Source organism: Ascidiella aspersa, chromosome 4 (genome assembly GCF_963924565.1).
Source record: "Ascidiella aspersa chromosome 4, kaAscAspe10.2, whole genome shotgun sequence".
Lineage (NCBI taxonomy): Eukaryota > Metazoa > Chordata > Ascidiacea > Phlebobranchia > Ascidiidae > Ascidiella > Ascidiella aspersa.
Window position 1 is genome coordinate 28,355,461 of NC_139450.1, and position 14,830 is coordinate 28,370,290.

General features: G+C 35.2%; 1 protein-coding gene across 1 annotated transcript in view; it reads left to right on the plus strand.

The window, feature by feature from the left end:
• The first annotated feature begins 221 nt into the window (after positions 1 to 221).
• LOC146157313 (ATP-dependent chromatin remodeler CHD1-like) overlaps positions 222 to 14,830 on the plus strand; it is a 61,361-nt gene continuing 46,752 nt past the window's right edge. Inside the window, exons 1-12 of the mRNA XM_083388168.1 lie at positions 222 to 363; positions 2,359 to 2,416; positions 3,881 to 4,021; positions 5,555 to 5,677; positions 6,250 to 6,333; positions 6,757 to 6,803; positions 7,957 to 8,126; positions 8,508 to 8,646; positions 9,269 to 9,392; positions 10,325 to 10,451; positions 11,202 to 11,417; positions 12,188 to 12,366. Coding sequence (XP_083244294.1) covers positions 290 to 363; positions 2,359 to 2,416; positions 3,881 to 4,021; positions 5,555 to 5,677; positions 6,250 to 6,333; positions 6,757 to 6,803; positions 7,957 to 8,126; positions 8,508 to 8,646; positions 9,269 to 9,392; positions 10,325 to 10,451; positions 11,202 to 11,417; positions 12,188 to 12,366 — 1,482 coding nt within the window. The 5' untranslated portion in view covers positions 222 to 289. The remainder of the gene's footprint in view (positions 364 to 2,358; positions 2,417 to 3,880; positions 4,022 to 5,554; positions 5,678 to 6,249; positions 6,334 to 6,756; positions 6,804 to 7,956; positions 8,127 to 8,507; positions 8,647 to 9,268; positions 9,393 to 10,324; positions 10,452 to 11,201; positions 11,418 to 12,187; positions 12,367 to 14,830) is intronic.

Consider the following 14,830-nt stretch of genomic DNA (forward strand, 5'->3'; position numbering starts at 1 on the left):
ATTCTACAAAGTTTGTATCATTGCAGGCCACTCTTAGAAAACCTTTACTGACAATTTCCCACAAATTTATTCCTGATCTTACCGCACTGGGAGACAAGTTTTAAAATTTATTTTGATGTAGATATGAGTGGAAACAGCATAGACCTTTTCCAGTTTAAAACTAACATTATTTTGTTAATTTTGTGTGTTTATCCAAAAAATTAAATTTTATGTTTGGTTTCAGATTTAGCGATAGGGATCTTTCGCTCTAGGTACTATGTAAGTTTAGACAAGAGCTACTTATGATTTGATGAAGGTCCCATCGGAACCCTACGCACACAGGTCAACGTCCCAAATGTCGGACGAATCAACCTCTTCATCAAGGTGGGATTTCACTTGTACTAGAAGTGTTTTTTAAAGCAATTTGTAAAAATTTTCAAAGCAATTAGAAGCAAAGTATCATTACGTTAAAGATTTTCATTAGAGGTAGTATTCACTTCTACGAAATTTCCATAGAACACCTTATATTGACCAATCAAGACAAAATGACTGTTGTGGACTTCTTAAGAAAGGAAAACTTAAGATGTTGCGCTTGAGAGATATCTTAGCAGCTTGAAATTGAACTGCTGTAATAAAGTTATTGCAATATTTTGTGCGGCTTCAAACAACTTTACTTCTAAAATTTGTGTGACTGTAAATCAATTAGCCTACTACGGAAATCTGTTAAGCGCAACTTACCTTTTTCATGTTTGCGTAAACTTTTTCATGTTTGCCTTACTGATTTCACAGCGATATTTCATGAAACGTACTGCTGCAACCGTCGCTTGAAGTGTAGCTACAGGTGTTATGATTGGAAAAATTATTAGTCAGAATATGAATGTTTGGGCTGAGCATCAATGCAACGCTAAATGTTCTTGTAATCTATTAATTTACTATAATAAATAACACAGAATTGTGCAATGGTATCAAATAATATTAAAAATACAAAATTGTAGGCTTCTACAATAGATCGGTTTCAAATATTAGCTATTATTTTGTTTAGCAATTATTGGCAAATTTTTTTGTCGCGGCCCAAAATACTCTTTCCAAAGCTATTGAAGCCCCACCATGCAAAACCACAACCAAACAGTTGCAGATTCAGGATATTTAATTTAAAGGTTAAATATTACACGGCATATTGATGCCCCAAACACTGACATGCCATAATGTAAAACATACTATAAAACGAAGAATATACGCGCGAAGCAACAAATTTTTTTGTTTACATACAGTTAAAGTTGTCAAAAAATATAGTTTGATAGGCTCTCAGGACCACATTTGGCGCATGGGTCTTTCCAAGCTGAGCTAATTTAAAAATTCTATGCCACTCCAACTTTTATAATAAAGTGCAATGAATGTACGGCCATGACGCGAAACCCATAACTACATGCTAACACTAAGCTACTTAAAAGTAACATGTGGCCCACTAAAATCCCCACAGTTGTGGCCCACAGTTTTGCTGATCCCCACAGCATGTGGCCCACAGTTTGCCGACCACTGTGTTAGGTGCTAGGCAAATATACCACTGCTTCATTAAGCTTTGAAACACTAAGCCGGGAAAACACTGAAATATTACAATGGAGTGCTACCGACTCGAGCCTTTAATGTCACGGTGACAATTAATTGTATGCAATGTAGTGCTGCCATTTACCCCAACTGGAAGAAAGCAAAGTTTTTTATTTTTTTTTTATTTGGCTGTGTCGTCGAGTGCAGTAGCTCACATGGTAAGTTTTTTACTGAAATTAGTTCTGAAGTAAGAAATTCCAAAATTGCAGAAAGCTCTGGAAGCAATGTAGAGACATGGCTCATATAAATTGAAGAGTGGTTCTCTTATGGGTTAAGATAGGGATGTATGATACTTTATGTTGGATTCCGATGTACCTAATATTTTTGACAAAAAGATAAATGTACAGTATATATATATATTTTTTTTTAAATGTCTTTCTGATCTGATACCAAAACTTCTAGTAACTGTAATTAAACAAAATTTGTAAATGAAGTGAGCCAATTCTATGTTTTAGCTTATTAGGCCAATATTTCTTTTTGAGTGGCTTCTTTGGTATGATTAATTTACTATTTTCTAAAAAAAAACTAGGTACAAAGTATAAACGGCTTCTACTACAGCATTGTGTTTCTTACCTTATGTATTGGAAACAATTCCTTAAAGCTACTAAAAATCTAACAACACTGGTTTAAATAAACTGAACAATTCTTAGTTTAAATGGGTATTAATATGAAAATTAGAAAGTAACTGTTTACCTTAAAATGTAAAAGCGTTGTATAATTAAAAGTACTGAAAACTACTAAGTTTACTATGTAGTCGTTCTAATTTGTTATTAGTTCTGACTCGTCTGATGAAGAAGAAAGCTCGTCATCTGGTGAGGAAACAACTCAAACTGTAAGCTGAATTTTTAAACATTAAAAGTGTTTTTTTGTTTCAACTGCATGTGAGTGTTTGCATGTTTTTTGTTTTGTGACTGTTGTGTAGTGTAAGAAATTGTAAGTAAAAGAAGATAAAATTAAAAAAAAATCTCCAGGACTTATATCATTGAAAACATGTTTACTTCAATGTGAAAAGCTTAAAAACTTACTGGTGAAGCATGGCTTGATGCCTAAAAAACAATGTTTAAAGTTGGTAACTATAAGACCCAGTGACTCAAAACTCCGGCAATATTGGTTAACGATAAGTGTTCACTTGCTCGTGCTCATGTTTTAAGAATAATGCCGCAGGTCTCTGAAGTCATAATGAAAACCAACAACTTGCGGTTAACTGGCAAATAACTCTTTTCCCCAGGGCAGAAGTGTGCAACCTTTCATACTGCCGGGCCAAATATGTGTATTCTGATTAGACCACGGGCCACTTGCATATCTCGTCGTCTACCTGTTAGCGCAGTGGTCAGCATACTTTTTGTTGCTGCCCAAAGTAGTCTTTTCAGACCTACTTAAAGGCCCACTACGTAAAACCACTATGAAAACAGTGGCGGATTTCAGGGGGATATTTGGTTTTAAGGTGAAATATTCTACATCGCTTAATGGCCAAAACACTGCAATGCTATAATATAAAACATTGTATAAAAAAGAATATAATCGCGAAGCGCGAAAAATATATGTTTACATAGAGTTAAAGTTAGCAAAAAATATAGTTTTACAGGCTCACAAGACCACATTTGGCACGTGGGTCTTTCCAAGCTGAGCCAATTTAAAACATTATATGCAAGATCAATTGTTAAAATAGAGTGCAATGAATGTACGGCGATCATGCAGCCAACAACTACGGTACATGATAACACCAAGCTATTCAAAAATAAATCGCTGTCCAAAGTTGGCCTAACACTGTGTTAGTGACTACCACAAAAAAAATTGCTCACACACGTACGTTGAACCGAACAATGCCACCTTAAAGGCGACTAATTTTCTCAGCTGTGGCAACTTATTTAGATGGAGATATTCGCGGCAAAAACCTACTTTTTAGCTGCGCAGAGAGAAATTGTTTCTTTTTTTTACAACTCACATGAACATTGAAATTAAATATAAATCCATTACATTTCAAATGAGTGAAAAAGATCAAACGGACATTTTTAATAAGCTTTCTTTACATGGCCATAAGTAGCTATTCAAAAGCATTTCAAGAGCAAAAAAATTGCAGCGCTCAGTGCAATTTACTTTCACACAAAGTTGTACCCTTTCAGCAACAGCATCCAAAACACATTTTGTAGTTTTATTTTTGTAAATTTAAGGCGACCTAGACTAAGGAACAGTCAGGAAGTTTCAGGTTCCGCTGGCCGCAGGTTGCACACCCCTGGCCTAGGGCACCTGTTAAGAAACCCTGGTGTAAACCTTTGTTTTATTTTATGTGCTACAGAGCCAGGAGATAGCAACGACACTTACACCCACAAGCTACTTGCATGAGCCATGGCTGCTGCAGAACAGGGAAGATGGCAAAGTAAACACTGTCAAAGAACAGGCGCCAGATTCAAATCAGGAGGATTCTTCTGGATCGCCAGTGAGTAATAATTTGTAAAAAAAAAAAAAAAATCATCATTTTCTTTTTCGGCATTTTGACTAAAAAGATTCATAGTCATATCTTGAAAATAAAACAGAAATACCAAGCAAAACCTTTATTTTTTACTCATTTTTTTAATCAACCTTGTAAGACTCTACTAGCAGCACACATGTCATATATATCTTACCTAGATGTTCCATTCTTTTCAAATGGTTTAAATTTGGGTTTAGCTGGTCTTAATTTTACCCTTCTAAGCTAATAATTTTTGTCTAAGTTTACTCAAAGATCATGACGTGTGCACTAATTTTTGCTTGAATGTATCCTGTAGTTGGACCCCACTGTCCTGGAATATAAGTATTAAACTTCTATTGCTCATCATGGCCTAAAATAATACATATCATATGTAGATTAAGCCAAGAACGGCAGCACACCAACTTCAGACAACTAAAAAAATAATACATATTGTTTTACGTAGTAGGATTGGCACTCTTATATGTTGGATTGGCAGTCTTGTATCTAGATTTTTATAATCATTTAGAAGGATTCTGTAGATTTGCCATTAGAAAATGAAACACACAAGAGTCTAAAGGAGATATAACTATTTTATTTTGAAAAATCACAGAGCAGCACAGGCTGTTTAAAACTGTTGCATAAAATATATATATATTGCTTGAAAAATCAATCTTGAGGTGTTTAATAAACCGGTTCCTCTTTTGTTTATAAAGGCCAGTGTTATGAAATAACTTGAGTCCAAGTCAATTAAAATAACAAGTCAAATCCTAGTTCAAGTCATCAGATACCCAACCCAGTCGAGTCATTTTGGGAGCAAGTCAACTTCAGATCATGTCCTTAACATAAAAATTTAAACATTTAACTATCAAAATTGGTAAACTTGTCCGATTATGAGCAATAACTCTAAAATAACAGAAATGCAATATACAGCTAGCAATTTTTTTATGTGCAAAAATGAAGATAAATAACCCAATTTTATAAAAAAAATTTAATGAAATTAAACCCATGTTAAGTGACACAATGACTTAAGTCACTGTCTTAAGTCATAACAACACTGATAATGGCTATCGCCTAAGCCTGTAGTGCAAATGTTCCCAGCCTTCAGGTAGTACGCGATTAGCTTCCGTTTTTTTCACAAAACCCTAGATTCACAACTAAATATTTTGTTTATCTGGTTTTATTAACATATAAAAAAATTCTCCCAAACCCATTCTTCTTCAAAATACAGGCCATGTGAATTGTCAAGCACAGTTGCTTTGTAAAGCGAACAACGCTGTTGGACAGTGGGCAATAATTATACAAATGATTGCTCTTGATAGATATCATGTACTGTTTTATAACTTAAGCTACAAATAGCGTTGAATAATGCTAGTTGTAACCTAAAAATAGATAAAAATATGATTCTATCAAATTAGTTGTACCGCAAGAAGTGGCATGTGTGACACTACTGAGCATCCAAGTGGTACAAGATCGTAAAAAGGTTGGGAATCCCTGCTGTAGTATCTATTTATATTTTATCAGGCGGCCCAATCAAATGCAAGTGGCTCCGACGAAGAAGAAGAAGAAGGGGAGGAAGATCCAACAACTGATGATCTTCCCACTCCCACAAAGCACTCAGCGAGTCGAGCTAAGAAAGACCTTCCTGTAAGTACAAGATGGTTTTGTTGTGGTTGTTAAAGAAATTGTGGATAAAATGCTGTATTAGTTAATTGTTTTTGTCTTTGTGATTGGCCTTTGCTTCCCTATAAATAACCAAAATAAACTTATTTTTTTCGTTACAATAAATCACATTTATAAAAAAACACCATTTAAACTAGTGGTTTCCAACCTCTTTTGGCTTGCGGGCTGCGGCGCCCTACAGGAATATAAATAGTTTGCGGCACCCTTTCTTTTATTTATGCTGAGTGGTTAAATGTAACGTTACAATAGTATTTAATAATTGTTTTTGTCTATATATATGATTGGCATTTTCGCTTTTTTAAATAACTAAAAGTAAAAATATTTTTGCAGTTAATTTAAATCATATTTATAAAAAAACAAATTCACCATTTAATCATTTTTTTTTTAGTTATTTAAAACAAATGTCAATCAAATACTTTACGCTTTGAGTAGAAAATCATTTAAAAGAGGTTTTTGTGTGATAAAGTTTACTGTTGCTACCAGGCTGCACATGGCTTACATTTACTGTAATCATAATTTCATCTTTTTTGTTTCAGGAATGGGAGAGCAATCCTCTTATTTATGGTTTGAGGCGATCTTCCAGACAAAAGAAAGAACCAGAGAGACTAAATGTCGAAGATGTGAGTGTGTGTTTTATGTCTTACCAGCACCTATTACTACCAGATGACTACCAGAAAAGCAGATGACCTACTGAACTCTATTTTATTACATGTTAATATACTACGAAACAATTGCACCAATATTTTTACAGAAAAAGGTGTGGTAATAAATGTTAAGGTGCGAACACTGTACAAAAGTGTTGTTTACAAAATGTTACGGTTTGCTGATATGTTGATGTTAGTGAACAGATTTAACACGAAATATACTTTATACCGGAATCAACACAAAATATATTTGAAACCAGAATCCACACAAAATATCTGTAAACCAGAATCAACACAAAATCTAATTTAAACCAGATTCCACACAAAATATACTTTAAACCAGTATTAACACAAAATATACTTTTGTTCAAATTCCATTCATTAACCCTATTTTAACAGGAGGATTCAGATGGTGACACACGCAAATCCAGAAGAAAGCGCAGAGAGTAAGTTTTTGTTTAATTTGTAAAGCTTTTTCAACATATTGTGTTGTTTTACCAAGTTCTAATCGTTAAACTGATCTCAGTTGAATGCAACTACGTGGTTGAATGTTATTTGATACCTATCGACAGATACAATGATAATGTAGCTTTCAACACCTTCATCCCACTATAAGGCCTAATTGATTAATATTTGTTTTGTCGTTCAACAGGAACAAGTATTGTCTTAGCTGGCTATTTGCCAAAAACTGATAATTGTACAAAGGACCTTTAAAAAAGTGTCGATTTTCTGTCTAAGTGGTACTTAAAATAACTTGACTTTTAAAGCTCTTATCGCCGGTTGCAAGGTTATATTATTCAGAAATCAGAGTTGCAAAGTTTTATTGTTGAACAGACTAGTTTATTTTGTTCAACAAAAAGCAGTACGCTTTGTCTCTCGTTTTGAAAAAAATGCAAGCATATTTATTCAACATTTATTGGCATTCGTGTTTCACTGTGATGTAGCCCTTCAAAACTTGTCTTTTTGATCACTGATAACGTGAGATATATCATTGTTAGTCTTCAATGGTCTTATTGAATCAGTCGTTTGAAAAAAGGACTATATGCAAAAAACCCACACAAAAAAACGCTTGGCCTGTGGCAGACTGATCCACTTTTATGCGCAACTTTGTGTTAAAGATGTCTATTATGATGCTACATTTTTCTAACTTAGCTTGCTTGCATTAAAGTTTTTGATTAAACAGATTTTGGTTAGACGCCTAATAGATTGTGTATAAATTAAATTGTATTCTAAATCAAGGGTTCCTACTTAAACTGGGGACCATGAACCCCTTGGGGGTCTCTGAACTAACTTTAGGGGGTCCATGAAGGCCAAATTGAAATATAAGTGTATATTTATGAAGTAGCCTAATTTTTTTAAGAAAAGAGTTAAATTAAAATAAAACGTTTTTGCATTGAGTGTATTTAGACTCCACTTTACTAAAATCATCAGCATATTTCTCAAGTCTATTAGATTGTGTCGTCAATTTATAACGTCATTTTTAAAAATTTCTCACATATCGTCGTCCTTTTTTATATTTTTAATAAACATTTTTACCAGAATGCCGCTGAGGCTTACTTTCACTACTGCCAACATTGTTTCAAATAATATTTTTATTAGATCTGATGCCGCAGCAACTCTGACTGGTTCCAGTGATGAAGAGTCCAGCGAATACGAGTCATCGTCCAATTGGAAGAAAGCGAGTCGAACGAATAACCGCTCGTCGAAACTCAGCCAGATGAGAGCCAGACTCCAGGGCAGGAAGGTTAAGAACATGAAATCATCGAAAGGTGAATTACCAAACACTTTGCAATTATTTTTTAATAAAAAAGTAATCTTGGTAACATATAATATTGAAGTAATTTAATACACATGCTTAAATCATAATGCTTAACTTTCAATTATGACAAGATATTTTTAATTTGATTTTGTTTTAATCTTGTATGTTTGTTTTTTGTGAGATAACTGCTATAATGGTTTTAATGGTATGCATTGTTTTATGCCTCTTGCCAAAATATTTCACATGTAACTTTTTTTTTTTTTATAAGATACTCTTTTGTCTTAATTTTGTATCCAGAATAATTTGTTCTTTGTTAAATGAATAGTTGTCCAACGAAACTTACTACTATTCAAATTATTGCAAATTAGTTTAAAGTTATGCTTTGGAACAGGTCATTCTTCCAAATCATCTAAGGGCAGATCTCGCCGGGCAACTGACAGCACAATGTCTGATGAGGAGGACGCATACTCAGATGATAATCAGCCAGTTCGAGCTTCATCCAGGATTCAGCGCAAGCAGAAAAATATAAGGTATGTAACTGTCTGAAATTACCTTTGTTTCAGATAAGGTGCGGACTAGGCAAACACTGAATGAATTAGTTTTTAAGCAATACATTGTGGTTTAAAACACTGTTTTGATGGAGTTAAATGGACCAATACATAGAACAAAGCCACAAAAAAGGCTTCTTCTTCAAAAAATTATGCTAGTTCTCTGAAAACAACAGTTGTGATTATTTATCTTTGCTTACTCTTTGGAACTGCTGCTTTTAAGTCCCCAAGCACCATATTTTTACCACTGTTTTGCTAAATTCCTAAAATTTTGGTTTGCAATTTAAGCTAATGTTCAAAAGTCACCGTTTTCCAAAATACCCCTGGTGCTAGGACGTAGAGATCCAGCCCAAATAGCCAACCAAAAGTGATATATAATAGCCCATTAAAAGTGCCATAAATGTATGGTGTATCCCAAACAAAAACTATTGATGTATCAACGTATCTTTGATGTCCTAGCCGTCTCCATTTTCTGCTCCCCCGAAATCCGCTCCCCAAACAATAAACATATGTGTCTTCATCGCGACCTTAAGCAAAAGTCCAACAAAGCAGAACCCACACATTACAGCAATTTGCGAAATCGGCAACGAGTCTTTGTTCACAGTTACAAGGAAAACGACTCGACGCAAGAGACGGACAGTGATGACGTAATGGAAGTTGCCGAAAAGGAAGGAGAGGCGGAAGAAGATCCTTGCACCGAATCCATCGAGAAAATCATGGATCACAGGGTAAATGAACTGGCACTGTACATTTTTCTAACCAAGATGTGAAATATCGATAGCTGACGTTTTGGATAAAGAATATATTGAGATCTTTGGATAACGAATATGTCTTTCCTGTAGTCAAATTAGCAAATTTGGTCGCATTGATAAGTGTGATGTAATGCTTTTAGTGGTAGTATGCAGAAATTAGCTTTAAGCCCTTTTATGGTTTATGATCTAACATAGATAAATGTGTATGGTAGTGCAATACTTTTCAATATTTGCGAAAAAATACGTATTATGGTAGACAACTCTCATGTTAGCTCACAAACCGTGGCAGTAATGCACAAATTAAATGGATATCGGTTGGACCGCGATATCACCCTAGTATCGGACAATTACTCGTACCTACACTTGTTATCGGGTATCGGTCCGGGAATATCGGACATATTATTTCTAACCACTTATTATGTTTTCACTGCCTTCTGCACTTGTATATTTTTTCCTTTCTGGTAGTTTTTCTATTAGGTAGCCGTAAATTTGACAACGGAATTGATAATAGCTTGAAAGAAGAATTAAAGCAGTCTCCAACTTGGTAAAAATAATAAGGTTCTGTTTTTTTACAACGCTTGAGTGAAATTAGGACCAGGACTTTTTAAGAATTTCCAGAATATGAGGACGAAAGATTGGTAATGAATTCGGTTATAATTATGTAACCTTTCAAGTGTTGTAAATCTGTTTTATCAGTTAGATGAGAGCCGTGGGTCTATTCAATAAACCATTTCAAACCGCTACCTACAAATGATTTTGATTATACAATGACACAATGAATGATTATAAGCTCGTAGGAATAGGAAGATATTACTCATTAGACAGAGTTGATTGCAAATTCAATTCAAATACATTATAGAATCTTCACAGCTTTTATTAGAACGTTAAGCCATTGATTTCTGCTTTAGTACGGGCGATTGGGTGCAACTGGTGGTAAAACCACAGCGTACTCCATTATCAATGAAGGTGACCCGAACGACGGCTTTGACAAAACGAGCGACGAAGGCGAAACTCAATACTTCATCAAGTGGTCAGGTGGGAAAATAATTTTAGCCGAGTGGTGGGAGAAGTGAGCAATTTTTTTTTTGTTTGCTAAAATCGTGCGTTGGATTGACATACAAATTGTTGATTTTCGTTAATTACCTACATTAGAAAGAACTGAAATTTGAAAAACCTTGACATGAAAAAAATATTTCAATACCTTTTCACCAACTGAGCAAATTGTTCTATTTTCGAAAACTGTAATTTTCCCAACACCCTTAGAAATGAACTCTCAGTTTTTGGTCTTAGTTTTTAACACCCGCGCAACGCTTGGGTTGAGTTATTTGCACCATAGCCTTTTTTCATGTCATAACAAATTGAAAGCACTTGAATTCATTTCGTAAGCGCCAACCCCCTAAAGAAAACACTCAGTTTTTACCACAATGTCACTTGCGCAATACGCAATACGTGGTACCCCCCCCCCCACACACACACCCAAAATAAAAATAAAAAAACAAGCTTCTCATATGTTTTATTTTTTCCACCAGGATGTTCCCACCCTCATAATACATTTTTATTTTCCACCCTGTTGGAAGTTTTTGTTACACCTTAATTGATTTCAATGAATAATTTCGTTATGTTTATTCTTTCCACTAAGCTGGTCCTACCTTTATAATCATTTTCCACCCCGTGGGATTTTTTTCACGCCATAATTAACTTTATCATAGAAGTTCATTACGACAGCGGCCTTTCCCCAAAACCCGAAAAAAAAACTCCGCGTAATTTTCTCGTTTGTTCCTCCAGGCTGGTCTCACCTACACAACACTTGGGAGTCGGAGGACACGCTGAAGGCGCAGAACGTGAGGGGGATGAAGAGGTTGGAGAACTTCATCAAGAGGCAGGAGGAGATCGACGTCTGGCTTCGAGCCTCTTCACCGGAGGACCGGGAGTACTATTACTGCCAGAACGAGATGAACAGGAACGTTCTCGACAACTACTGCAAGGTCGACAGGATCATAGGTCAGCACCAAACTTTTTTTTTTTAATTTTGTTAGAGTCTTAATTTTTTAATCGAATTCCGTGCATAAATGCTAATTGTTAATTTTATTAAAAAAAAAAACAATTGAAAAATGTATTTTAATCATGTTGACCATTGCTTTTATGCTAGTTTGTTATCTAATTAACATCAAAAATCGTCAAGCGATATAGTTTTTCCAATTTTCCTTGAAAAGTCTTTGCATGTCTTTGAATTTTTTTAACTAGCAACTATGTGGTCAGTTCGGCCACCTATTCTTATTATAGCTCGTTATCTTATTCAATTTTAACACGATATAGCCGAATTAAGATCAACTGTTAACCCGCGTTTGCTCCGAAATGCCGGTGAGGTATAGCGACCCAATTGCATCGAATTCTAAACTAGAGATCGACCGATATCACTTTTTGGGACCGATACCCGATCTTTTACAATTTTGTCAACCGATACCGATACCGTTTTTTTTATATACCTGGAAAATTTTCAAAACTAGAGTTAGTTATACATAAAATACAAATAAGGTTTTAGTTTATATACCTTTATTAATTATTAAACTATTATTTTGCATATTAACTTGGTGTGATGCTAAAACCCATTTTTTATCAATAAATGGGCAAGTTGTTTGTTGTACAGTAAAAATTATATCATATTTTCGTACTAAAATATCGAAGAATCGGCCTGCATTTACCGATACCGATATATCGGTAGAAGCCATATATCGGTCTATCCCTGCTTCAAACTCCCGTTGTCGTTTTAGCACGTTCGCGAGTAAAGAACCAGCACGACTTCTGGGACTACCAGGTGAAGTGGTGCGGCCTTCCATATAGCGAGTGTACCTGGGAAGATGAACAACTGCTAGTGAGGGACTTTAAGGGCGAGATCGACGCCTTCGATATGCGACAGGACAATCCTTGCGTACCCAGGAGCGATTGTAAGGTAGGACTTTAATGCCCAAGAATACAGATCGACCGGTATCACTTTTTGGACCGATACCGATTGGCGATTGGCGATTTTTTACGTTTTTGCCGAACAATACCTGATACCGATTTTTTTGTGCCCTTAATATGGTCAAAATTTTACCTATTTAAAAATGAAATTTCATTAACATTTCAGTTTTTCTACCTATAATTATTAAACTTTTACTTTGCATTGCATGTTAAAGTGGCGTTATGCTGAACAGAATTTTGTTTTAACTAAAACTTTCCTAAAATTCTGTTTAGGATTTCTTTAATGACACCGATAATATTTCGTCAGAACTTAGAATTTTTAGAGATTGTCAGACTGAATTAGGTTTTGAAATTTTTGGCAAACCCGGCTTTTTTTGTTTTTATTTTGTGTTTAGCAAAAAAAAGCAAGTGTAACGATTTTAGACAGAAAGTCGTACTTTGAGTCGTAAAATATTTACGTTTTGTAAAAAATCACTTTTCTAAAACTTCGGCGAAACACCAAATTGCATTCGAATTAAATAATTGTTTTTAGAATGAACGACTGTACTTTTGCATAAAATATTTTTAGTTGAAAACGAAAGTCCTTCAAATTGCGTCAGGTCAATCCTTGTGTGCCAATAGGTGGAATTGTAATTAGGTTTTAGTGCGGGAAGAACCTAAATGGTTGCGTCTAGATCGAGTGTGTTTTTTAAACTTTAATAAAAATTCTCGTTAAAATGTCGTGGTTTGTTTGGAAATAATACCGAACAAATTTAACTCTGTTTCGTTCACCCACTCCCCAAGCAAAAGGTCTTTCGAATTACAATTTTTCGCGAGAACGCTTAAGAATAAGCCTTGCTGGTTCAGGAGTAAATATGGCCGCGTGTCTATTTGTTTGTTCGAAATCACCTTTAAAAACTGTTCAGAGTCGGTTAGAGTGCCGAGGTTTCGGAAATGTTTTTGCAAAACACATTTTAGCTCATTTCGTTAATCCCGAGAAACGCGCATTTCAAATTACAACTAAAAGGATCGCTAGGATAACCCTTGTGTTCGCAGCAGATATTTCTTACAAAACGCGACTGTCTCTAAACCGCTAAAAGTAGAAGAAACTCACCCTGCAATAATGGTAAATAATGCAAACAAAGTCCTATTGGAGCATTTTTTACTTTTGGAACTTAACAAAAAGATGTGTAACTCCCTCAAAAAATGGCTGCTGATGGCTCCCTGATACCACCCCGGTTGACAAACCCCAATTTACAATCCCTGACAGTAGGCTTAACATGTTGTACGCCCCCTATAGTTGTCGCTGGGTATAACACCAAAAATTATTGTTTGTTGATTTAGGCGATTTTGCTCTTTAAGGATAAGTGCATTTGCTGGATATTGTCTCAATTTTAGTAGGAATTTTTAAGCTCATATAGAAGTATAGGTAACATTTTTAACGTTTCGAATACATCCTTTTTCATTTTCAACATGTTTGTTTCTTTATTCATTTTTAACAAATGATACCTAGATCTACATGGGCATTGATATTCCTGCTACATGTAACTTAAACCTCAAGCATTTTGCTCCAATGTTTTTCTACACAGTTTGCATAATTTTTTAGCTTCTGTACCAGGATTTTATTGTTTTTCGTTTGCGCTTTATTAAAACATTGAACGGAGGTAACACTTTGTATAAATAAAATTACGCGGCACTGTACAACAACACTGTAGTCATTAGGAAAAAACACACACACTGTAATAGGTGCAACTTTGCGTCAACGAAATAGTTTAAACAGCAGAAATAAAACGAACAACAATGCACAAACACGAGAAAAAAATTGCTATTTTACAGGACCACGTGTCGCAGGGCGAGGCCCATTGTTACGTCACGATCTTCAACTTTTGCTCCCCGCCGTTAGTGACGTCATTGGACGGACGGGCATATGCTCTGCGCTTTTTTTGTTGGAAATACCACGGTTGTCGGATTTCGCTGACCAAAGATCGCACAAAACTGCGACTGTTGTCGTTTTTTGAAAATATTTCATTTACAACACCTTTCAATGAAAAAAGGCCAGCAAAGTCGTACAATGAAAAATACGCATCATAATGTCAAAGTAAAACAGCGTCATACACGCGCAAACATTTTAGTAGGCAATCGCGAAATATTACAAAGAAATACTGTTACCCCATAGTTGGGGATTATTAGCTGAAGGTTGTGGTATTGGAATGAATATCAAAGCCTAAACAGAAGTAGGTATCATTTTGCGAACGGTTCAAATATTTTTTGTTGATATTTATTACTGTATTGGCTTTGATTTTCATTGCACTTACCTCAGCGTCTTGCGTTATGACACTCTTTCGGGAAACAACCAATCAAAACCCCAAAACAAAATGCCGCATGATGTGCGTAAAAACGTCCGCAATAAATCGTGTTGTCAAACGAACGTGCAAAAAACAGTCAAGTTCGCCCGTTTGAAAGGATATCCTGTC